This window comes from Pongo pygmaeus, chromosome 8, assembly GCF_028885625.2.
Source record: "Pongo pygmaeus isolate AG05252 chromosome 8, NHGRI_mPonPyg2-v2.0_pri, whole genome shotgun sequence".
NCBI lineage: Eukaryota > Metazoa > Chordata > Mammalia > Primates > Hominidae > Pongo > Pongo pygmaeus.
The window spans coordinates 24593550-24619912 of NC_072381.2; the positions used below are offsets into that span (position 1 = coordinate 24593550).

General features: G+C 42.3%; 1 protein-coding gene across 30 annotated transcripts in view; it reads left to right on the forward strand.

Moving 5' to 3' along the window:
* Positions 1 to 26363, forward strand: part of KIAA1217 (KIAA1217 ortholog) — an 850426-nt gene that overhangs the window by 715557 nt on the left and 108506 nt on the right. For 28 of the 30 annotated variants that reach the window (XM_054436086.2, XM_063669656.1, XM_063669658.1 and 25 more), the window contains 2 exons: positions 20117 to 20315; positions 25465 to 25558. In XM_054436086.2, coding sequence (XP_054292061.1) covers positions 20117 to 20315; positions 25465 to 25558 — 293 coding nt within the window. Of the gene's footprint in view, positions 1 to 20116; positions 20316 to 23786; positions 24735 to 25464; positions 25559 to 26363 lie in introns of those variants that run through there. The other 2 variants (XM_063669661.1, XM_063669660.1) reach the window with 2 other exon arrangements.

The following is a 26363-nucleotide window of genomic DNA, read 5'->3' on the forward strand; positions in this document are numbered from 1 at the left end:
TATATGCACAAATCCAGCCACTTCTCACCATCTCTATCTAACCCTGCACTCAGGTCCAACCCACCATAATCACTTTCCTGGATTATTGCCTTAACTCCTGGTGGTCTCTTGATTTTAGTCCTTGTCCTTTGTAGTTAATTCTTTTTGAGATGGACTCTCGCTCTGTCACCCAGGCTGGAGTGCAGTGGCATGATCTTGGCTCACTGCAACCTCCACCTCCTGGGTTTAAGCGATTCTCCTGTCTCAACCTCCCAAGTAGCTGGGACTAGAGGCCCAGCTAATTTTTGTATTTTTAGTAGAGACAGGGTTTCACCATATTGGTCAGGCTGGTCTCATACTCCTGACCTCAGGTGATCCACCTGCCTTGGTTTCCCAAAGTGCTGGGATTACAGGCATGAGCCATCGCGCCCAGCCCCCTAGTTAATTTTTAACAGAGCAGCCCTAGCCATTGATCTCATCTTGTCACACATCTGCTCATAATCCTCTGTTGCCTTGCAGCTCAATCAAGAGTACAAGGGCCTCCACCATCTGATCACCTACCACCTTTCTAGCCTCTTCTCATTCCATTTGTCATCTCACTCATTTCCCTCCAAACACAGTAGCTCTCTGCTGTTTCTGGAACACATCCAGCATACTTTTGTCTCAAGAAAACTTGTTTTTCCCTTTGCCTCCTTCCCTCAGATATCTACAAGTCTTGCTTCCACACTTCTTCCAAATATCTTCACATCAGCAGGATGTGCAACTACTATGAATAAAATAGCAATCCACCCACTTCCACCCCACTGCTGTCTAGTCCCCACACCCTGTTTTGTCTTTTTCCCTGTGTCTTGGCACACTCTATACTTACTTGTTTATGAGTTTATTGTCTATCTACATCAATAGAAGCTATCATCTCTGAGCTTACCATCGTATCCCATCCTTTTAGAAGACTGAGGCACATGGTGGTACTCAATAAATATTTCTAGAGTAAATGAAATCCATCTTTTACCATACCCATTTTGTTTAAGTGTGAAGTTTAATGCAATACTGTTGCTCTGTAAATCTAAAACAGTCCTAAGTTTCATCAACAGTTCTCTATTCCTAAAGAATTTATTTAAGGATCAAGATAATAGTTCAGTCTGCTTTGCTTTAGTTGTTCCTCCTTGCATAAGTATACCACATAGGTTGAATTATCTTGTCCTGTGGAAAGGAGACACAGACTATTATTCTCCCTTTTGTTATGCTTGTTATATAAGCATAATGTTTATATATAAGCTGAATTGCTATTATAGAAGGTAAAGCTGACAGAATGCACAGATGCCAGTAAGGGAAGCAGATTCCTTCCACCCGGGGTAGGTGCTCAACTTGTTTAATGCATGTTATGATTGGGGGTAGCTCAGTATGATGACTTTGCTTGATAAGTTCCTTAGGTAACAAAGTAGATGAGAGGGGGTACCTGTAGGGTTGATTGCTTTTTTCCCAGTGCTTTGAGTTGGAAAGCCAACAACTGTCATTTTGATCATGAGGCATTTAGGGGGACTTCTACCTCTGTACGTAATGAGGGGAGAAAGGTGATTTATGGTGAATCTGGAAGCAGGAGTTGTATTTTACAGGTGGTGATGGGAAGATCGGGGGACATGGACCCATCGGAGGACAGGCACCTTGTCCTTGCGGACTCACCCCACCCACCAGTCTCAGAGCTGTTCAAATGGGGCCCTGCATGGTTTCGCCACCCTCAGACATTTGTTCTTTATTGTGTGATCTTGTGGTTGAGAACAGAAGTGACTCTTAAAAGGCGGCGCCAGAACTTCAAAAGGAAATGGTGAGGAGGAAGTAGCCATGTGTGATGCCTCTTAAATGCCTCTTTAGAAGGTATCAGAGGAGAACAAAAGATAAAGGTACAACCAGAAAGTCTTCTGGAGTTTTTTAAGGGCGGATTGGAAAGTTAGGTTTGTGAAGCCCAGCCTTGGAGATTTAAGTCATGGGAATGACTGCCCCCAAGATGGCTGCTCTTAAAGTCCCTGCATGGTTGGAGGCCAGGCGGTTTGGGGCAGCATGGTAGCCTGATCTCTCTCTCTTTTTTTTTTTTTTTTTTTTTTGAGATAGAATGTCACTGTTGTGCCCAGGTTGGAGCACAGTGGCGTGATCTTGGCTCACTACAACCTCCACCTCCCAGGTTCAAGCGATTCTCCTGCCTCAGCCTCCCGAATAGCTGGGATTATAGGCACCTGCCACCACGCCCAGTTAATTTTTCTAGTTTTAGTAGAGATGGGATTTCACCTTGTTGGCCAGGCTGGTCTCGAACTCCTGACCTCAGGTAATCCACCCACCTTGGTCTCCCAAAGTGCTGGGATTATAGGCATGAGCCACCACACCCAGCCACTTGATCTCTTGTTACCCTCCTTGCACCTGCACTTGCACTAGCAGTGACTATTCCTTCCCACTTGCTCTTGGGGAAAAAAAAAAAAGCATATAAAGATACACTTTACAAACTTTACAAACATTAGATAAGCCTTACAAACACATTGTAAAAACCCCCTTCCCTACCAGAACACAAGCCACCAAATGACCTAGATCTGAACATGAGGCCAACAGATCGGTCTCAACCCCCTTCCGCCTTTGCTTGAGACTCACACACTCTTGCACACTAGCACACAAGACTGTGATCTGAGCACCCATCCCCAGCCTTAGAGAATTGGGCCCTTTTCAGTGCCATCTCTCTGGACCCTCAAAAGCAGTAGCTCCCTCGGGAACCCCTTTATTGCTCTGGCCAAGACTGAGAGAAGGACATTCCAGTTCTCCCACAGGGGCAGGGTGTGTAAAGGCAGAAGACACAGACAAGGCTGCCAGCAGATCCACACCCTGTGGCGTGGGCCTGAGGACATGGGAGGAGCTGTGCTGGGAACAGCAGGGAGACCCAGGGAGGGGAGTGGGCAGAGAGCCAGGGACTAGCCTAGGAAGGGATGATCTGGCTGGCTGCTGGCTTCAGACTGCAGTCAGGCTGGATTTGCCTGAGAGTGTCCCCAGGGCAGCTGTACCCTGTCACAGGGTAGGAAACTTTTCTAACAGCCCTAGGAAAGCCTATTGAAAGCTTTCAGTAGTGAACCAGAGACTGAACAAATAACAGCATAATTATTACATAACAATAACAGGAAAACTTTGGAGCGTAAATGGTAACAAAAGTTGTTCCCCAATATATAAACCTTGGATACCCTAAAAGCAGCTCGGCATGACTCAGTTTTTGCTACTAGCATAAAACCAAAAATAAAGTAATCAAATCCCTGCAGAAGTAGAGGGTACTCAGGTATCCACCTCCATAGCACTACTTAAGAAATAAAAATAAAATAACCTGTTCATAGAGTGGACAGCACAACTTGAATGCCAAAAGGCGGAGAAGGTTCTGTTCCTGGCTTTGATGCTGATGCTTGGGAAACACCCCTTGTCTTTCTGCATCACACACAAGCCCTGTCTGGGGCAAGAATCCAGAGGCTTGTATATCTCCATGTCTAAATATTTTTAAAGGTATAAATCCAGCTAACAAACTGTTAGATAAAATGTGTTCTATCCTCATACTTTGACAAATTTACCTTCACGATGACCGAGGATGCCAGATTTGATTTTAGACTTCTCTGAGCCCTCACAGTTGTGGGCTGGATCATGTGATCAGGAAGGGTCCCCCCACATCCCAGCCTGCAGCAAGCCACCTTCCCTCCTCTTCATCCTCCCTCCAGCTCCCTTCTGCTTAGCAAGGAGGCTCAGGCACACGTGAGTGATTTTCCTCAACTACATGGGCAGGTTCCCTCCATGTGCCCTGCAAACAGCATTCTTTGGTCACCCCTCAGTATGAGGGGTGCATACACCAATGTCAGGCAAGGACTGGGGGACAAGGACTCCCTTCCCAGACTCCTCCTCCATTCCACAGTTTGACCCTTATTCCTTCAGGACTTATAGCCCTAATCCCTGTACTTCGATCAAGTCAGTCACAAGAATTTAGGGAAGCTGATCATTTCTATGAGAGCTGGCAATGGATGGATTAGGTTCCTTTATGTTTTCAGGTCACGTAAGAGATACAGCGAGTCTTTTGTTTTTTTTAAGAGCTCGAAGATGAAGGCCAGCGTGATATGAATTTCCTCAAACTGCCCACACAGTCTTTCTCCCCACCCTCTGGGGAAAAAAATCTGAGCCTCCCCCTCAGATACCTAAGAAGAAGCTGAGAAAAATCTGCCCAGAAGAGGAACAGCTGCTGAGAGCCTGCCTCACCCTCCCTGGCTGGCCGTATTTCCAACTTTATTGTCTTCTTCAGTAGATCTGGGGAATGAAAAAGCAAGACGTGAAATTTGAGTGTTCCCGTATCTCTCTCCATAGCTGCCCGTGAGCAGTGTTACCTTTTGATTGAGGCACTCACACTTGAGGGCCCCATGAATAAATGTACCCCTAAGTATGAGGATGGCAAAGACTAATCATTCACAGACTGATGGGAATTGTTTCCCTAAAATATTCCCCTGAGCTGCTAGAGAGGGGGTGATTTCCACGAGAGCATAGACTGATGCGGACTAGAATTGCTAGGACGGGGAACCCCCGTGGAGGGCTGGCCATTGAGACACAGTGGAGAAGAAGGAGACCATGGTGTGAAGTCTACGAATGAGAGTGAGGAAAAGGAAGAGGTGGGAAGAAGTGGTACCCAAGGATAAGGCTTTATGGAATCTAAGCATCCCACATTTACTATTTTTAAAAATGAGCTTGAAAAAGTAGGGTGTCCATCCTGTGAAATGGAATCCCACAGCCACAGGTCTGCTAACATTTGTTTATATTTGTTGTCAAAGAATAGCTTGATTTTTTTTTTTTTTTGGTTATTAACATAACTTAAATGGAATAAAAGTATAAAGGAGCTTCATGGTTTTCTGTCCTCTCCTCTCCTCTTTTCTTTTTTCTTTTCTGACACAGAGTGTTGCTCTGTCACCCAGGCTGGAGTGCAGTGGTACAATCATAGCTCACTGCAGCCTTGATCTCCTGGGCTCCAGGGTCCTCCTGCCTCAGCCTCTGTAGTAGCTGGGACTACAGGCATCTGCCACCACAAGCTGCTATTTTTTTTATTTTTTGTAGAGATGATCTCACCATATTATTCAGGCGGGTCTTAAACTCCTAGCTTCAAACGATCCTCCTCCCTTCTTGGCCTCCCAAAGTGCTGGGAATCCTGGTGTGAGCCATTGCGCCCAGCCAACACTGTTTCCTTTCCACTTGGAAAGTAGTTTACCCTGGAAATTCCTGAGATCCCGACTTTTGTTTACCAGAGTGGAAAAGCTAATCAAGTTGATACTTCCCCAGTATCTTTCTCCCCCAACTTGAGGACCAAACAGGTTGTACCTTTTCAAAAAGAATAATTTTTTCCCAATAGTAGAAAATAAATCTTGAACAATAAAATTTATACACTTCACATTGATGCTTTTTAAATCTACATGCAAATTACATAAAAAGTAGCATTTCATGCTGAAAATTTTCTAAAGATGTATTCACTCCTCTGTAATAACTACTGGTTATCACTATATAAAATACCAATACTTTAGCACACAAGAAAAATTTTAGATTAACTCAGGCAATTTCTCACTAAAGTCCATAATCTCTGCGCCTAAATCTGCTACTCACTGTGATTGAAGAAAATGCAGAAAGTATAAATCTCCTAGGGGGCAATGTTTGTAACCTTTTTTAAAAAGAAATTACACCCAGAGTCTTTTTGATAGTTTGAAAACATGTACTGGAAACTGTTGCATATCCCTAAAAGGCCAATTTTTTTTTTTCCCCTGGGGCCATGATTATTTAGCTTTTACATTTTTGTTCTTATCTTTAAGAAAATCTCTGCTGGGTGCGGTGGCTCACGCCTGTAATCCCAGCACTTTGGGAGGCCGAGGTAGGCAGATTACCTAAGGTCAGGAGTTTGAGACCATCCTGGCCAACATGGTGAAACCCTGTCTCTACTAAAAATACAAAAATTAGCTGAGTGTGGTGGCAAGTGCCTGTAATCCCAGTTACTCGGGTGGCTGAGGTAAGAGAATCGCTTGAACCCAGGAGGCAGAGGTTGCAGTGAACACCACTGTGCTCCAGCCTGGGTGGCAACAGAGCAAGACTCGTCTCCAAAAAAAAAAAAAGAAAGAAAATCTCATTCTTTATGACCTTTGCTCTTTGCTTTCTATAACCACTCATCACAAGCTAAGGGAAACTTACAAAGTCCCATAACTACATCCAGATTTGGCCTCCTGAGTCAGATCTGAGTGCTCTGTGGGAGGGGAACTATTAAGTCAGCTCTCTTTTGTCACTTTTAAAATGATTTTTCTTTAATTTTTTGAATGGAAAAAATACAGAAAACATAATATAATAATACCATAAACAGATGTTAGTGTCTGTTTAATGTCTCAGAGGCAGAATGGTAAAGTGGTGAAGACGATTAGCTAGGTAAGTCACACAACTTCTCTCTGCCTCAGTGGTCCTCATCTGTGAGATGGGGATAACAGTAGTGACCTCATAGAGAAGATTAAATGAATTAATACGTGGAAGAGTTTGGATCAGTGCCTGGCACATAGCAAATGCTGTATAGGTTTTTGTCAGATTTTAAAGAGAAAAACATGTTTCCATAATTGCTTGAGCCCTCTTACACTTTTAAAGTAAAATATTGTAAAACCCCTGTACTTTCTTTCCCCGTCCTTTCCCAGAGCTAACCACATGCTGGAGTTGGAGGGTGTAACTGCCATGCAAATTTTGGGCTTCCACTGTGCTCACAATGTATATTATTGTTTTGTGTGTTATAAAGCTTTACTTAAATAGGATCATACTGCACGTATCCTTTTATAAGTTTCGGTGTTCACTCCGCATTATGTTTTTGAGATTCATCCATGTTGACAGAGATGGTTCTAGTCCATAATTTGTTACTGCTGTTAACTGTTCCATTGTATGAATAACCCACTGAGAACAAACAGATGACAAATGGTGCTACAATGAGCTCCATGGAACAAGTGGTCACATGTGAGATTTTCTCTGTGATGGTCATCTTAAAAGACGTAGCTAGGTATGGGAGGCACCTCTTCAACTTCATTGATAGGGTTCGACAGTGATTATGCAAATTTACACTCTCACCAGCAGTAAATAACAGGCTCTATTTTCCCACGTCCTCACCGGTACTTGAGGCTATTATATTTTCTGACTTTTGCCTATGTGATGGGGATAAAATAGTATGTGACATTTTTCATTTTTATGTCCGTAATTACTAATTTATTGGCCACTGGAGTTTCCCTCTCATTGAATTGCCTATTTATATCCATTTTTGGATATCCATTATTGTCCATTTTCTTATTGCTTTATAAAGGTTCTTTAATTATTCTGAATGCAAATCCTTGGTAGAGCATGTGAGTTGTAAATATCTTCTCTCTGTGGTTTGTCTTCATTACTTTGTTTGCAATGTCTTTTGTAGTTCAAAATCCTCATTTCAATGTAGTTTAATTAGGCAATATTTTCCAGTATAGTTTATGATCTTTGTTTTTTTTTAAAGTCCTTCCCTGTACCAATACGCTGGGAGACAACACCATGTGGTGTTTTTAGTTTTTTGTTTATGCGAAGTTTTAGAGTTGAGCTTCTCACATGTGTGTCTTTGGTCCATCAGGAATTGATTTTACTTGTGGTGTAAGAAAGAGATGTATTTTTTACTTTTTCCATATGGAAAACCAATTTTCCTGACACTATTTATTGAATAGTCATTTCTCTATGGGTTTGTATGACCTCTTCTGTCATATATCAAGCTCTCACAAAGCCTGTGTCTTTGTCTAGGCTCTCTGTTTCATTGCGTAGTCCTGTTTGTCCTATCCGTGTGCCAAGCCACACTGTCTTAATAGTGCTGATACCTGGTGGAGCAAGTACCCCCTCTTACTGTTATTCCTCAAAATCGCCAGATTGATGTTTATAAGTGGTTTTGTTTGTTTGTTTGCTTGCTTTGTTTTGTTTTGAGGTGGAGTCTTGCTCTGTCACCCAGGCTGGAGTGCAATGGCATGATCTTGGCTCATTGCAACTTCATGCCTCCTGGGTTTAAGCAATTCTCCTGCCTCAGCCTCCCGAGTAGCTGGGACTACAGGCCTATGCCACCACACCCAGCTAATTTTTGTGTTTTTAGTAGAGACAGGGTTTTACCATGTTGGTCAGGCTGGTCTCAAACTACTGACCTCAGTTGATCCACCCACCTTGGCCTTCCAGAGTGCTGGGATTACAGACGTGAACCATCATGCCTGGCTGTAAGTGGTATATTTTTATTAAACTGCATTCTCTATTTTTTCTAGTATTTCAGGTTGCTGTCCATCCTATATATTGATCCTGTATCATTCAGTCATATTGAATAGTTCTAATAGTATATCTGCAGGTTTCCTTACATTATTATATCGTCTATGAGCAAGTACCATTTTGGCTATCTCTTTTTAATCCATATTGCCTTTATTTCTTTATCTTATATTAACCACGCTAGTGAGTTCTTAGGATGCAGTGACAGCAAAAATTCCAAATTTTAAAATAATGCTTCTAACATTTCATCATTGAGCCTGATACTTGTTTGAGGTTTTTGCTAAACATAAGAACATTCTTTTTAATTTTTAAATTACTGGTTTTTAAAAAAGTTATGAATGTGTGTTGGATTTTTCTTAACATTTAACTGACTCTGTTAAGACGAGTGTATAGTTCTTTTATTTATATTGCAGAAAATTTTAGGGCTAGACTGTCTAATGTTAAACCAGCCTTACATTCCTGAGATAAATTATTTTGGATCATGATGTGTTTGTTCATATACTGCTATATTTGCTTTACTAAGATTTTATTTAGGGCTTTGCATTTCAATGTAAAATTCCTTCTTATTCTATGTACTCGTCTGTTCTCATGCTGCTAATAAAGACATACCTGAGACTGGGTAATTGGTCAAGAAAAGAAGTTTAATAGACTCACAGTTCCACATGACTGGGGAGGCCCCATAATCATGGCAGAAGGCAAATGAGGAGTAAAGTCACGTCTTACACGGTGGCAGGCAAAGAGAGAGCTCGTGTAGGGGAACTCCCTTTTATAAAACCATCACCTCATGAGACTTATTCACTATCACAAGAACAGCACAGGAAAGACCCACCCCCATGATTCAATTACCTCCCACCAGGTCCCTCCCATGATATGTGGGAATTATGGGAGCTACAATTCAAGATAAGATTTGGGTGGGGACACAGCAAAACCATATCATTCTCTCTTTCTAATATCAAGGTTTATACTAGCCTTATAACATTAATTGATATTATAATATTTGATTTAAACCACAGCTCATCTTAAGTGTTAGAATTCAGTTACAGTTATAGCATATTCCTAATTAGAATAGTGTCCCTCACAGCATTTTCTTATAATATTTTCTCCCTTAATTGTTGAGTAATCTTTGAGATGAAAACGAGGACTCAACTGATATTGCTACAAGTTCTATTGTGACTTTGCATTATAGCTTCTTCATGGACAAGTTTCTAAATATCCAATCAAAGGGACAAGAAGACCTATTTGGAAGGACCAGGATCACAGCAATGGAAATCAGCATCTTTCACTCAGTCTGAATTCCAGAAAGCATCAATCGATTCTTTCAGCCATTTTTTAGAGAAATGCCTTGGGATGCTCATTTCAATGATATTAACATTTCATTTGAATCCCAATTGCACCAATTTTTCTGAAAGAAAACAAAGTTAAAGGGTTAAGCCCCAGGGCTTTCTGCAGAGAATGAGTGCCTCCAAGCAGAACTCTGCCCAGTGACTGCCCTGTCAGGCGGTTATGGGGGGCAAGACTCTCTCACGTATTACTTCCTATAGATTTAACTTTTTTTTTTTGAGATGGAGTCTCTCTCTGCCGCCCAGGCTGGAGTGTAGTGGTGTGATTTCAGCTCACAGCAAGCTCTGCCTCCCGGGTTCACGCCATTCTCCCACCTAAGCCTCCAGAGTAGTTGGGACTATAGGCACCCGCCACCACACCTGGCTAATTTTGTTTTTGTATTTTTAGTAGAGACAGGGTTTCACTGTGTTAGCCAAGATGGTCTCGATCTCCTGACCTCGTGATCCACCCACCTTGGCCTCCCAAAGTGCTAGGATTACAGGTGTGAGCCACTGCACCTAGCCTAGATTTAACTTTTAATATGTTCTTTCAGGGTGCTAACATAGGTTTCCCCACACTTATGAGTCTTTAAAGCACTTTTTTTTTTTTTTTTTGAGTCAGAGTCTCAATTTGTCACCCAGGCTGGAGTGCAATAGCACAATCTCGGCTCATTGCAGCCACTGCCTCCTGAGTTCAAGTGATTCTCCTGCCTCAACTTCCCAAGTAGCTGGAATTACAGGCACACACCACCATGCCCAAATAATTTTTGTTTCTTTGTTTTGTTTTTTTGAGAGGGAGTCTTGCTCTGTCACCCAGGCTGGAGTGCGGTGGCACCATCTCAGCTCACTGCAACCTCTGCCTCCCAGGTTCACATGATTCTCCTGCCTCAGCCTCCCGAGTAGCTGGGACTACAGGCATGTGCCACCACACCCAGCTAATTTTTGTATTTTGAGTAGAGACGAGGTTTCACCATGTTGGCCAGGATGGTCTCGATCTCTTGACCTAGTGATCTGCCCACCTCAGTTTTAGTAGAAATGGGGTTTCACCGTGTTGCCCAGGTTGGTCTCAAATTCCTAACCTCAAGTGATCCGCCCACCTTGGCCTCTGAAAGTTCTGGGATTACAGGCATGAGCCACAGTGCCCCGCCAAGGGCACATTCAAAATTGGAATTCAGCTTAAAATTACTATTGCCTGGAATTTCTCAGTCCTTTATAAAGATTTGTCTAGAGACTCTCAAAGTCTTACATTGTCCTCAAGTATCAGGTCACTAAGTGAAATAAAAAAATAATTGACAGATAGATCCTTCTTGAATGGAGCAAAAATTTGGTGTTTACCCAATTCAAGATAAAAACAGTGAAATCCAAGAGTAAAGTTATTCCAAATTTTTTTTTAAAAATCCAGACTTTCTGCGGAGAATGAATTATCTTTGTCTTTGCAAGGCAACTGTCATCTTCTGCTTTGTCACCTACTTTAAAAGCTATCCTATAGGAGGGGACCTAACAGTGGGAGAGTTCTTTCTGGGATTTGAGAAGTTACTGACATCAGAAGGTATCCTAGAGCCATTTGAGGAACACACACACCCTTGTTCAAATCGCTGCTGTGTTTGAAACAAAATGTGAGCTGGTGTTAGGTAAGAATTGCTAACTTCTAAAGAATAGTGTCATTTATAGAACCACTGCAGGGGTTAGAACCCAGAGGGTGACCAGAAAACACCTCCAAGAAGAAAGAGATTGAGACTTTTTTGATTGCTTTTGTACTCCTGAGTTCCTGGCACAGGCCTGGCACAAGATGGGAACTTGTCTAGTGAATGAATGAAGCCATTTCTACCGGTGCCTCTAGGGTATGTCTAAGTACGTTATATTCTTTTTGGGTGTTGTTTTTTTGTTTTGTTTTTTGTTTTTGTTTTTGCCTTTTTTGAGACGGAGTCTCACTCTGTCACCAGGCTGGAGTGCAGTGGCATGATCTTGGCTCACTGCAACCTCCGCCTCCCAGGTTCAAGCGATTCTCATGGCTCAGCCTCCCAAGTAGCTGGGATTACAGGCACATGCCACCACGCCCAGCTAATTTTTGTATTTTTAATAGAGACAAGGTTTCACCATGTTGCCCAGGATGACCTCGATCTTCTGACCTCATGATCTGCCCGCCTCGGCCTCCCACAGTGCTGGGATTATAGGTGTGAGCCACCATGCCTGGCCTCTTTTTAGTTTTAAATCGTAAGATTCTTGAATACAGTCTCTTAAGGATACGCTGCTGTGTTAACTGTACTGGAATCTTTTGCTTACCTTAAATGTCAATGTCTTTCCCATTTCAGATGCCAATGTACATTCTACCAACTCCACTGGAAGTTTTTATTTGAGCAGCCCTTGGCTTATTTCCTCTGGCTTCAAAAATTACCCTGTTAACTGAGTAGGATTCCTAACTGACCAGTCTGTTTAGCCATTTTTTAGATGAAAGTTTTAGATTTTAGTGAGGAAGTTGTCTTTGAAGATTATCAGATCAAAACATCCTTATTTTAGAAAGAAGATATAGAAAATCATAAGGAAATCTGAGTGAACTTACCACCCTTAACATTTTGGTGTATAGTCATCAGGTAGGTCAGGAGACTTACCGTGAACCTAACGAAACCAAGGTTCAGGCCCCTCTAAATAGAGATGTTCACTTTCATACCTAAGTTTATGTTTCAAATGTTGTATTCTTGTTCTTAAAGAAGCCACTCAAAATTGTGTAAGCTTCAGGGCTCACAAAATGTGGGGTCCATCACTGTCATCAAGGTGATTAATTGATTTGTATAAATCTAGTTCCTTTCTGTTTTATGATATGCTTTGTCATTTAATAAAATATAGTTTTTTCACATTGCCATATCCTCTTACAATTGCTTTTAATAACTGCTTAGTGCTCCAGTGAACAGATTTATTAAATGAACCACTTATTAAATCAATCCCCTATTATTGGAGATTCTCCCTTACCTTATATTATTCCTACAATTGATACTTCATTGAGTGTCTTGGTAAGGATGTCATTGTGCCTAAATGTGTAAAAGTTGAATTACTGCTTCAAACCACATGTGTATTTTGGGGGCTTTTGACACATTGACAAATAACCCTTCAGAGAAATGGTATCAACTTACTTTCCCAACAGTGATATGTGGGAGTACCCATTTTCCCATCCCTTGTCAGCACTATTTGTTGTATCAACATTTGCCAATGTTGTAGGTGTAAAAACTTACCTTGTTATTTTAATTTTAATATTTTTCGTAAGTTGAAAACTTATTTCCCATCAGAAAATGCTATAAGGATCCTTCTTTATATATTTAAGGCGTTAGCCATTTGCCACTGGTATTGCAGATGGTGATCTGCATAGTCCTAAAATGGATTTGGAGAAACTGAGGCATTTAGTTTATTTGGAATTGTCGCCATCAGCTGCCTGCAGAAGACGCCCTTCAGGGAAAATGGTATTGCTATTCCAAAAGGCAAGCATACATCATATTCACTTGGCCACGTTACAGAAATAATTTAACGTGTTTCAACTAAAGGTATCTGAGCGTCTACTAGGCACCTAACTCTGTACTGTATCTTACCATCTGGTGAGGGAAACTGTTTACAACGAACCATAATGCAGGATTAAAAGCCATGCTTGCAGCCAGGTGTGGTGGCTCACGCCTGTAATCCTAGCACTGTGGGAGGCCAAGGTGGGTGAATCACCTGAGGTCAGGAGTTCGAGACCAGCCTGGCCAACATACTGAAACCCCATCTCTACTAAAAAAAATACAAAAATTAGACAGGCATGGGGGCACATACATGTAGTCCCAGCTACTCAGGAGGCTGAAGCAGGAGAATCACTTGAACCCAGGAGGTGTGAGGTTGCAGTGAGCCGAGATCGCACCATCGCACTGCAGCTTGGGCAACAGAGCGAGACTCCGTCTGAAAAAAAAAAAAGTCATGCTTGCAGTCTCAACAAAATACAATATGAGCACATCGGTGAGGTAAATTAATTCCTTCATTCCTAATGAGGAAATGACGGAGTAGCAATGGGGGAAGATTGTTCAGAGGGTTTGATGTATATGTGAAGAAAAGAGGTGGTGAGAAGTGCGTGGCGCAGCGTGTGGGATGAATGTGCACCATAAGAGGTCCTGTCCCACTGCAGTGCCCTAGCAAAGTGGGACGCTTTGGGAAAATAAGGCAGGAAGAGGAGTTGAGGTCACATGGTGAATATCCTTGGATACCATGTTAAGATAAAGATATTTTAGAAGATGTCCCACATTCTGGAACTGATTCTGAGACGCAAAAGATAATGAAGATGTGTGGGCACAAATGTGACCTGCCAACTGCACCCTGCTTTTTGTAAAATGTGAGTAAGAGATCTTGGTTAAAATCCACGTTGCCTTTGCTAAGCCATGGAGGTGAAAGAATCCTTCAGCGTTCAGGCTTCTCAGGGGGACACTGAGCATTGCAAGGTTCATATCGACACTCGCTCTGGCACAGCTTTCAGAGCTCAGTGCCTCCCCCTCCTACCCCACACCCCCATCCAGCATGTGGATAGATTCTAGCCCTGTGATGGCATTCCCTTCGGTTGAGGTAAAGACGGGAATCTTTTTTCTGAGCTGCACCCAGCACGCTTCAACATCTTCAAGCAGATGGTCAGCCTAAAAGTGTGAGGATAGCTCAGGTCGCCCTGAGAGGATGCTTGCAGGAGGTGGACAGAGCTAAATGCAGGATTTCAGGAGAAATATGCTTCAAGAAAGATGGCATGGCATCTATGAATTTGGCAGAAGTGGACATATAGCTTAGTGATAAGTTGTAACTTTTAGGCAAATTGCTTGGACCTTCTGAGCTTTTATTTCCTTCTCTGTGAAATGGGGTCATAGTATCCATCTGACAAGAGATACTGTGCTGATGAGATGAAATACATACACATGGTTTCTGACATACGGCAGGCATGCTATAAATGCATTTCTCTCATCCTCATCCCTTCTTCATAAAAAGGGAGTTTGGGAGGCAGAGTCCCCTGGACAACCTCTGGGAATCTGGAGCAGCCAGCACTAACTTGGAGCGAGGGAGCCTGTGCCAAAGCATGCGGAATCTCTAGAAACCATGTGGGTTTTTGTACATCACCGTGCCAATAAAACGCCATCGGATATTAAGAGAATTCCTTCTGAGTCTAAGCATTTCTAAATACCTTTCCTGGATTGAGAAAGCAAACCGTGTAAAAGCCAAGCGTGAAAAGACTATTCTGTTTGCAAAGGCATTTTTCCCATCCTGCCTGGCTTGTCACGTTCTGTGACTGGACTCATGCACCCAGCTGGCAGCTGCACCAGCCAGACCCTGAGGTAACTATAGTTTAGGCCCATTTTTTTCCTACTCCAGAGACTACAAATTCTATTTCAAGCACACGCATGTACAGAATGCAGATGTGGGGATGAAAATCAGACCATCTCTGGGAGCGAGGCTGTGATACTTAACTGTAGGGAGGCCATTAGTGGCCTTTCTGCAGTGGCCTCACCCAGGCATGGCTGGAGCATGGACCTCAAGAGTGGTTTTGGCCCTTTGATGTACCATAGCAATCACATGGGACAATCACCACACATCCCACTTGGAGCCAAGACATTGCATGATCTGTGATCAGACAGGCTTAAAAGATGTTCTCTGCATTCTGAGGAATTTGTAACAGCATGGAGATTCTGGAAAACTAGTTCCCTGGAAAAGCTGAGGGTCAACACAGGGATGAGTGGAGAGGGGACATGGAGCTCTTATGCCTGACATGAAGGGACTGCTCTAGTCAAGGAAACAGCCACTTCAGAATGTGTCTCTACTGTGGATACAAACCAAGGGCGAGGTTACTAGGCTGGTTACATCATCTAGCCAAAGCTCTTATAGCTCGGATAGACCCGCAAATGGGACATTCCTTTTCAATGACTAATAAATCATTCGTTTATTCATTCAACAAATATTTATTGAGAAACTACTATGTAACAGGTAGTCTCATAGGTACTAAGGATACAGTAGAAAACAACAAAAAACTTAAAAAAAATAATCCCTTAGCCCCAGTTACTTGAGAGGCTTGCTTGAAGCCAGGAGTTTGAGGCTGCAATGAGCTATGATCATACCACTGCACTCCAGCCTGGGTGACAGAGCAAGACCCCATCTCTTTAAAGATTTAAAAAAAAAAAAAAAACTCTGAGCTCATGAAACTTACATGTTAGCAAGAGAAACTGATCATAAGCAATATCACTAATTAAAATATGAATTATAACATAGAGTAGAAAATACTAAGACAACAGACATAAAGCAAGTATAAGAGTAAGAAATAGTACAGAGAATGGCTACTAAAATTCTAGCTGAGGAGGCTAGGGAAGGCTTCACTGAGAAATCAACTTTAATAGAGACCTGACTGATGGTTTGGATAGGTATAGACCTAGATCGAAAATATTTCCCTCCAGGTTTTCAAAGACATTGCTCCATTATCTTTTGGTTTCTGAAGTTCCTGCTGAGAAGGCTATTGCCTTTCTGATACCTGATCCTTCCTCTGCGACTTTTTACCTGTTCTGGGGGCTTTTAGGATTTTCTGTTTTCCCCGTCTTCTGGAATGTCTCAGTGACAAACCTGTGTGTTGAGTATTTCATGAACTTTTACAATCTGCGATCTCATGTCCTTCAGTTTACAAGGAAAAAAAGAACATTCTTATAATACTGTTTCGGAAAACTCTTTTTTTCTGATCTCTTTTACCCAAATCTCCATTACTGGGGATCTGGGTGCTCTGACATGATTCTGTGTTTCATATTGCTCTTCTCTCTTCCCATCTCTCGGTCTCTTTTTTTCAGCGGGGAGGTGACCTCCACTGTCTGAGATTGCATCAACTTTTTCTTCTTCACTGAATATTTAAATTCTGCTCTCATGGTTCCCAGAGACTGATCTTATCCTCCAAATGCTCCCCCTTTTTCGGTTCCCAGAGACTGATCTTATCCTCCAAATGCTCCCCCTTTTTCGGTTCCCAGAGGCTGATCTTATCCTCCAAATGCTCCCCCTTTTTCGGTTCCCAGAGACTGATCTTATCCTCCAAATGCTCCCCCTTTTTCGGTTCCCAGAGACTGATCTTATCCTCCAAATGCTCCCCCTTTTTCTGAACTGTTTGTTCTCTTCTGAGTTTCTTTTTCCTGTTTCTTTGGGTGTTTTCATTTGTGTTAGAAGCTTTTATAAAAATGTTTGTGACATCTTGGGAGTCAGTTAATGTAAGAGGGAGGCACGGTTGTAATTTTGGGAAGTTTTATGTGTGGGTCTGGCTGCTTCGCTATGGGGTGACCAGACAGAATCGGAATATGACCCTCAGAAATCTGTTTGTCAGGCCAGGCATGGTGGCTAATGCCTGTCATCCCAGCACTTTGGGAGTCCGAGGTGGTCAGATCACTTGAGCTCAGGAGTTTAAGACCAGCCTAGGCAACACGGCAAAACCCCATCACTAAAAAATATATACAAAAAATTAGCTGGGTGTAGTGGTGCTCTCCTATGGTCCCAGGTACTCAGGGGGCTGAGGTGGGAGGATAGCTTGAATTCATGAGGTTGGGGCTGCAGTGAGCCGTGATCATGTCACTGCACTCCAGCCTAGGCAACAGAGCAAAGCAAGACTCAGTCTCTCACACACACACACACAAGTTTGTCTCTTCTCATGGGTCATTCAGCATTCCTAGAGGGGAACCTCCAGTGTCCTGACTAAGGGGCTGGCCCCTTTGCCAGCATTCGGTCAAGGGCATATCAGCCTCTTCCCCTATGCTTGGTCAGCCAGAATCCAGTGTGTTTGATGTGGACTCTTCCATCTTCTGTGGATGCGATGGGTGGCTACTTGGCTCAGTGGGGTGGGAAGAGAGATGGACATTTGCTACATCAGTGGTCCCCAGCCTTTTTGGCACCAGGGACCGGTTTTGTGGAAGACAATTTTTCCACAGACAGGGTTAGGGGGAGACGGTTTCGGGATGATTCAAATGCAGTACATTCAGCATGCACTTTATTTCTATTATTATTGCATTGTAATATATAACGAAATAATTATACAACTCACCATGATGTAGAATCAGTGGAAGCCCTGAGCTTGTTTTCCTGTGACTAGTCAGTCTCATCTGGAGGTGATCAGTGACAGTGACAGATCATCAGGCATGGGATTCTCTTAAGGCGCATGCAACCCAGATCCCTCACCATGCGCAGTTCACAATAGGGTTCACGCTCCTATGAGAATCTTGTGCTGCCGCTGATCTGACAGGAGGTGGAGCTCAGACAGTAATTCGAGCAATGGGCAGCAGCTGTAAGTACAGATGAAGATTCCCTCGCTCAGCCATGGCTCACTTCCTGCTATGTGGCCCGGTTCCTAACAAGCCAAGGACTGGTACTGGTTTGTAGCCTGAAGGCTGGGGACGTTTGTGCTACACCATTTTAAAATCAAGTTCAGTCAGGCATCATGCATTCAACTCACTCTGCATTTCTACCTTCAGAAGGGTTGGGAGCCTCATTTCCTGAGTTTCCCTGGCTCTGCGTGTTTTATGTTGAGTTATTCCCTTGAAGGTTTAGGTATCAGCTTGCTCTTGTCTACTGTTAGTTCCTCTCTCATTCCATTACTTCTTTGATGTATGCTTTCGTATCCGTTATTGTCACTTTAATGGAATTTCTGGAGGAAGCAGAGACAAATGTATTACATGGGCTGCCATATTGAACCGGAAGTCATTCTTTTCTCTTTTGAGTCTCCCTTGCCAAAGCTTACTCCAATGGTAGTAGTTCACCCCCAGTAGATTCTCACAAAAAGCAAGACTCAAATTCAGTGTCAGGATTGTAGATACCCTGTTTCAGTCATCTGTTTCTGAATAACAAATCACCCTAAGCATAGTGACTTCACATGACAGTCATTTATTTGCTTATGATTCTGCAATTTCGACAGTGCTTGGAGGGGCCATCTCATTTCTGCTGGCATCAGCTGGGGTAGCTCACCTGGGGCCGGGGAGTCCACTCCTAAGATGGCTCATCCACATAACCTCAATGGTTCCAGCTGTAAAATGGGCGCTTAGATGGGGTGGTTCTTCAGCATGTGACCACCCTGTGTGGCTGGGTTGAACTCCTCAGAAGCTGAGTTCTGAAAGGAAACATCCCCAAACCAAGCTCACCAAGATGACAAACTCCAGGGTGCAAACATGTATCAAGCTTTCCTTTTGCATCACACTTGCTAATATCCCATTGGCCAAAGCAAGTCACACAGCCAAGCCCAGAATCAACGTGGAACGGAACTGCTCTCCACAGGGGAGTGAGTGCTAGAAGGTAGGGTGCACTGGGGCCCACATACCCCCTGGGAACTCTGGGATCTTGTGCTTTTTCCATTTTATTTCTGAAACATTGTGGTGCCGGATTCTTTTCTTACAGATAGTTTAGCACGATATAAACATTCAATAAATATGTATTAGAACCACAGAAATCTTGTTGCATTTCCACTGAAAATGTTTCTGAATGGACTAGAAAGATTTAAGCTATGTAGCTTACCTATGGCTATAATGATTGTGTTCCTAGTTAATGAAAGACATGAAAAAAAAAATCACTCTATGAGGTCAGATTTCTAAACACACTTTTCCAGGGAATTAAGTACTGTCTTTTTTTTTTTTAAGATGGAGTCTTACTCTGTCACCCAGGCTGGAGTGCAATGGCATGATCTCAGCTCACTGCAACCTCCCAGGTTCAAGCAATTCTCTTGCCTCAGCCTCCTGAGTACCTGAGATTACAGGCGTGTGCCACCACACCCAGCTAATTTTTGTATTTTTAGTAGAGATGGGGTTTCACCATGTTGGCCGGGCTGATCTCAAACTCTTGACCTTAAGTGATTTGCCTGCCTCAGCCTCCCAAAGTGCTGGGATTACAGGCGTGAGTCACTACGCCTGGCCAAGTATTGTCTTTTGCTTTAGGCTACCAGAGGTTTCTTCTTGCATGTTTGTTTGTTTGTTTATTTGTTTTTGAGTGATAGTCTCACTCTGTTACTTAGGCTTGAGTGCAATGGTGCGATCATAGCTCACTGCAGCCTCCAACTCCTAGGCTCAAGTGATCTTCCCACCACAACCTCCTGAGTAGCTGAGAGTACAGGCATGTACCACCACACCCAGCTAATTTTTTTTTTTTCCAAAGAGATGGGATCTCGCTATATTGCCCAGGCTGGTCTCGAACTCCTGGCCTCAAGCGATCCTCTTGCCAAGGCCGCCCAAAGCACTGGGATTACAGACATAAGCCATTGCACCCAGCCCCTGAATTTAAAATAATTGAAAATTAAGCTTTCTAACACCTGCTTGGACTTCAAAGAATGAAGGTGGGTACTTACGCAATAACCAAACAGTGCATTCCTTGGAAATTCCAAACCTAGATCTCTTGTTACTTGCTTGCCAAGCTTGTCCTGAACGTTCCTAAGTGCAGCAGGGAAGAAGTGGCTCAGCTTGTGCTGTGCGTCCCCTGAGTCTTGACCTGTGACTAATAACGGTTTCCTTTGTGTGCAGGGGTTCTCTATCTCCAGTATGGAGATGAAACCAAGCAGCTCAGGATGCCGAATGAAATCACAAGTGCAGACACAATCCGTGCTCTCTTCGTAAGTGCCTTTCCACAGCAGCTCACCATGAAAATGCTGGAATCGCCCAGTGTCGCCATTTACATCAAAGATGAAAGCAGAAATGTCTATTATGAATTAAATGATGTAAGGTAAGTTGTGACATCATTTTTTGCCTGCCATTTTGCATTAGAGTTTTTTTTGTTTGTTTGTTTCTGAGGGTTTTTTTTTTTACCCACTATATTGCATTTAGAGTGGTTTTATTTTGGTTTTTTGTTTGTTTGTTTTGTCCATCATATCCCTTTCATAGTTTATACCAAATTCTAATTTCTCTATATCCTAATGAAGAAAGTAGATTCATTATCTTGATTGGTTGGCTTATTTCACCCAGTCAGATGATTTCACTATCTGGTTTTCTACAATTCATTTACCAGGTATAGCTTATAAAAATGAGGACAAACTTCTCCCTCACAGATTTTTGAGTGCTACATCTGAAAAGAACATTAGAAATGATTCAGTCCACCATTTTATCTAAGAGTTAGGGAAACTAAGGCCCAAAAAGGTGGTAGAGAGACCTGATCAAGGTCATAAGAGTTGAAGGCAGTACTTCATTCATATTGGAACTTTCCCAATTCCCTCTCAAGTGTTCTTTCCTCCATAGACAGACCCTGTGGACATTTTAGGTAATGATCCCACTGGGTCGTTTTTTACACGTAACAAGTTAGAATAAAAGCAGTGGGCTCTGTATTATTTTCCACAAGAAAAGAGACTGAGAAGCATCTTACTTTCCATTCATTTCTTAAATAGTTGTCCTTTACCCAAAGATCTTACTTTCCAGGTGGCCTTTCCCCAGGGCTCCCAGTTGAATATCCTCCAAAATTAAGCTAAATGGACTCCTGCTATTGATGGGATTGAGAGTTGGTTAGAAACCAAAGCATCTCTCTCTCCTTCTCTTTTTTTTTTTTTTTATGAGACAGTCTTGCTTTTTCGCCCAGGCTGGAGTGCAATGGCGCGATCTCTGTTTACTGCAACCTCCGCCTCCTGGGTTCAAGTGAGTCTCCTGCTTCAGGCTCCCAAGTAGCTGGGATTACAGGCACCCGCCACCAGGCCCAGCTAATTTTTTTCTATTTTTAGTAGGTATGGGGTTTTACCACGTGGGTCAGGCTGGTCTCAAACTCCTGACCTCAGGTGATCTACCTGCCTCGGCCTCCCAAAGTGCTAGGATTACAAGTGTGAGCCACCATGCCTGGCCTCATCTCTCTTTTTTTGAAGACAGGGTCTTTCTCTGTCACCCAGGCTGGACCTCAGTGGCATGATCATGTCTCAGTGCAGCCTCGACCTTCTGGGCTCAAATGATCCTCCCACTTCTGCCTTCCGAGTAGCTGGGACTACCGGCACATGCCACCACATCTGGCTAATTTGTAAATCTTTTGTAGACACAGAATCTCCCTATGTTGCCCAGGCTGGTCTGGAACTCCTGAGGCAAGCAATCCTCTAGTCTCAGACTCCCAAATGGTTGGGATTATAGGCGTGGGCCACCACACCCGGCTCAAAAGCATCTTTATTGTCATTTTGGTGTCATGTATACAGCAGAAAGAACTCATTTGATCTGTTCCAACCAAACAACCTGGAAAACAGGACTTAGATCAACACAAGTAATCAGTTGCTAGTATGGTCTCTAAACATTTTAGAACTCCACAGATTATTTAGTGACTAATCCAGCCATTTCATTTTATGGAACCAGAAACTCAGACGCATAAAATTTGAGGGACTTATTCAAAAGCACACAGCCAACTAAGTACCAAGCTCTGCCCCAAACATGGCTGTTCACACTTCTTAGTCAAGAACTTTTTGATCCCTTCGAATGTTCCCTCACCAAATCATTGGGGGCAGAACTTAGGGTTTCTGAGTCCACACCATGGGGGGATAGCAAGTTGCCCTGTTTCTTCACCGTGGAATTAACGGGTACCACTTTTAAAAAATATGCCTCTAGTGCGTAATAAATGTAAACTGATCTGTATCTACCAATGATCACAAATGACATATTTAGACATGTGCCCAGGTGTATGAGTAATTTAGAACTTTCAAAGTTTGACACATGCCTCAAGGTATAGATGCTACATCTGTTGCACAACCTTACAGCTTTTTAAAAATGTGTTTAAATATTCATGGGTACCCAAAAATTCATGTTTGTTTTTGAACTAAATTATTAATCAAGCTGTCACCGAAAGAAATTTTTTGCATTCACAGAGCGTAAACTTGAAACAGGAAATAATCACATTATATTTAAAGACAACGTTTGTAGTAATATAATCCCATGTAGTGTTTTTACATAGAGCTGCCAGGTACAACAATCATCTTACATTTCTGCATTTGCAATTAGAGGAATTGAAGGACACAGTAATAGCAAGTAAACATGCAACTTAGGGAAGCCACACTTGATTGTGGAGCTCAAGGCTGACGAGGTTATTATGAGTAATTGGGCCTCACTGTCTTGCAGCCTGTGCAAGGATTTTTATATTACAACGAGTCACCATTTTCTAGAACTTTTCCCAAGCTTCAAAGTATGGCTACTTTGCCTTCTTTTCTACATTGTTTGGGAAAGTCGAGAAGTAGTCACAAAATAAAACAAATGAGAAGGAGGAAAAAGAAGAAAAGGTCATGATTCTCCTTACTGGAAATCCAGTTGATAAATGAAACCATCAGTCAGTATGTTGATATTTGTGAAAATGATGATCTTGTTGATCCGTAAGTTGTAGTACGGATAGCCTGACTTTTTTTTTTTTTTTTTTTGAGACAGAATCTCACTCTGTCGCCCAGGTTGGAGTGCAGTGGCATGATCTCAGTTCACTGCAGCCACCACCTCCTGGGTTCAAGCAATTCTCATGCCTCAGCCTCCCGAGTAGCTGGGACTACAGGTATGCGCCACCACGCCAGGCTAATTTTTGCATTTTTAGTAGGGATGGGGTTTCACCATGTTGGCCAGGTTTGTCTTGAACTCCTGACCTCAAGTGATCTGCCCACCTAGGCCTCCCAAAGTGCTGGGATTATAGGCATGACCCACTGCTCCTGGCCTGATAGCCTAATGTTTTTTTTTTTTTTTAAAACTCTCATTTAAAATATTTAAGTGGAAAGATCATTGATTTATAAATTTGTCTGTAATTTTACTTTTCAGTTACTTTGATTTAAATTAAAAAAATGAAACTAAAAATGTTCAAATCAAGACAATGTTTTATTTGGTGATGACAGTAATGTTTATGCTATGTAAGCACATGCATGTCGCTTCCAAAGAATTATTCTATTTCTTGATTTTATGCATAAAATGCCTCGAGTATATTTTATTTGAATGGTAGAAGAAATTTTCACCACCAGCATTATATAAGACAAAAAAAAAAAAAGGCCGGGCGCAGTGGCTCACGCCTGTAATCCCAGCACTTTGGGAGGCTGAGGTGGGCGGATCACAAGGTCAGGAGATTGAGACCATCCGGGCTAACACAGTGAAAACCAGTCTCTACTGAAAATACAAAAAATTAGCCGGGCATGGTGGCAGGCACCTGTAGTTCCAGCTGCTGGGGAGGCTAAGGCAGGAGACTGCCGTGAACCCAGGAGGCGGAGCTCACAGTGAGCCGAGATCGTGCCGCTGCACTCCAGCCTGGGCGACAGAGCGAGACTCCGTCTCAAAAAAAAAAAAAAAAAAAAAAAGACAAAAGAAAAGTATCATGTAGATTTCAACTGGAGACAGTGACTTTAATCTTCTAAATTCAGAGACAGATTTCATTGCACATCCTTCAGTGTTTCTGAAGCGCGAGCATATTTGCTAAACAGTTGCCTATCTATCATTGTGTTAGGCTCCTCATATTTTCCTTAGGGAAATGCTACCGAGAGTTCAGGTCCGGTCAGAATATTGTGTAGTAAATGTTGCCACAGTAAATGCAACCCCGGCCTTTACTGTTGGTTCATCTCAGATGAATATGTTTCTAAAGTCATGATAAACCAACCTTATGCATTTTAAATACCTCCAGAATCACAGTTAGTCTTTTTCATGGCTCCCGTGAGGTTTTCTAGCTTTTCACGTCCTCGCCTGTGACTCCTTTCACTGGCCAAATGGGGAGCTCCTTTAGTGAATCCCCACATCCTTACCTCTGTGAGTCTCCCCTTCATATTCACACAGCCCCGTTTAATAACAGGGCTGCTGGTTCCCCCTCAAGCCGACTTCTAACAAGCTACTGGAGCAACCGTGCAAGCTTGGGCTAGTCACTTCTTCAAAGCAATTACTGGCGGATATTTAAAGGAGAGAAACAAGACTAGTCCAAGAATCCTCCACTTCAGTTAAAACAGAAACACAAGCCTGTAATCCCAGTGACTGGGTCAGCCCACTAAATGAGGCTGCACCTGGAAGAGAGGAATTCATCCTCCTGCACACATTTCTCTGAGCTAGCCCAGCCGGCGTTGGAAGGGATCGCAGTGTAGACAGAGCCAAAAGGGCCTTGGGTGGCCCTTCTGCTGATGAAAGCTGAACATGGAGGGAGAGGGACTTCATAGATATTCATGTGCTCTTCAATAATTTTAAGGTAGGCTCTGACCCTGTCTTTTGCTACATTATGACACCTTGGCTCTAAGAGCTGGGTTCAGAGAAAAAAGAAGAATTTATCTGCTGCTATTTCTTCACATCCAGCAATTCGATTTGTATATAGAAAAACTATTTTTCTAACCCACTGTGGAAGGAAAAAAGGCATGGTAAAGATATTAGATCTTTGTGGTACTGTTTTTTTTTTTTTCTGGACTCCAGATACCTTTTCTTTCAGTTGCCGAAAGTGTTTGAAGGCAAAAAAAAAAAAGAAAAAGAAAAAAAATCTTCTTTCATGTACATTCATTAGATAAGCAGCAAACCAGGTGTTTGGGAAAAGTAAACAATTAAATATTTAAATATTAACCAAATCTCTTTGAATGTATTGTAAATATTGGAACTTTATTGTTTTTTTTTTAAGCCTTAGCTTTCCATACTCGGAATCTTGAAAGAAAGTTCATGCTACCCAACATTTATGGGTGGGGAGCTATACTGGAGGAATAATACTTTCCTGGGGAACAAGAAAAGGAGAGAAAAGCTGAAGTCATTTTTCTTCTTCTTTTCCTTATTTATAATTGCCTATTTTACGGTCACATAGCTTTTGACTGGCGTACTGTAGATAGCCTTTGGATTGTCTGTTCATGTTTTTTACCTGATCTTTAAGGGCAGGCTAAGGAAATGGCCAAAGTCAGGCTTCTTTCATCTGCCATAGTTATCGATGTTTTTGATTCCAGGAACATTCAAGACAGATCACTCCTCAAAGTGTACAACAAGGATCCTGCACATGCGTTTAATCACACACCAAAAACTATGAATGGAGACATGAGGGTAAGTGTTTCCGTCCTATTTTTAATTATCTTCAGTGGGTCAAAGCGTCCCTCCTTTTGCTTGTACTCTGATGTAATCACACTCTACAACTGAGTTTTGGAGGGTTCTCTGCACTCATCTTACCTAGTAGATCATTATTTGTTCTTGGTAGAGAAGTAAAATTTCCTGGTTATTTAGGGCAAAGGGATTAAAATAAGGCTGGACACATCCTAATTTATCTTTAAGCAAGGAGTTATGTCTTTACTTTAAATAAATTCTGAAAATCTTCCTATAAAAGGGTCCCTGGTCCACAGTGTATTAACCAGCTCAGGAGATCTCTTGCATTTCTTTCCTCCAATTAAGGCAAACCTAACATACAAACAGGCAAACAGCAAGGTGCACAATTGCATGGAAAATCTATTCATATTCTTACATTAGCTCTTCCAAGTTCTAACATTCTAATTCAATTTCTCACCTTCTAATTCAGGAGCTACCCTGGAAGAATTTTGTTGTTGTGCTGTCTTAAATATTACCATATCCTCTCTGAACAATGTTGAGGGCATAATACAAAAATCTGCATGATTTGGGAACTAAATTCTCTAGCTTTAGATTGTCTCAGGAGATTATCCAAACATTCAAAGCACACGGGGATGTTTTGAAGAAAAAAAAAAGGAGAAACTGAAAAAGCAGATTTTAAGATCACATTAATGCAGGTCCACTAGAAAGGGATTGAGTTTCTAAAAATAAGGCTACATTCCTCTGTAGCAAAACTGGGAGGTAAAAAGAAGATTAGCTTCTCAGCTGTACACCCCCTACACACACACAC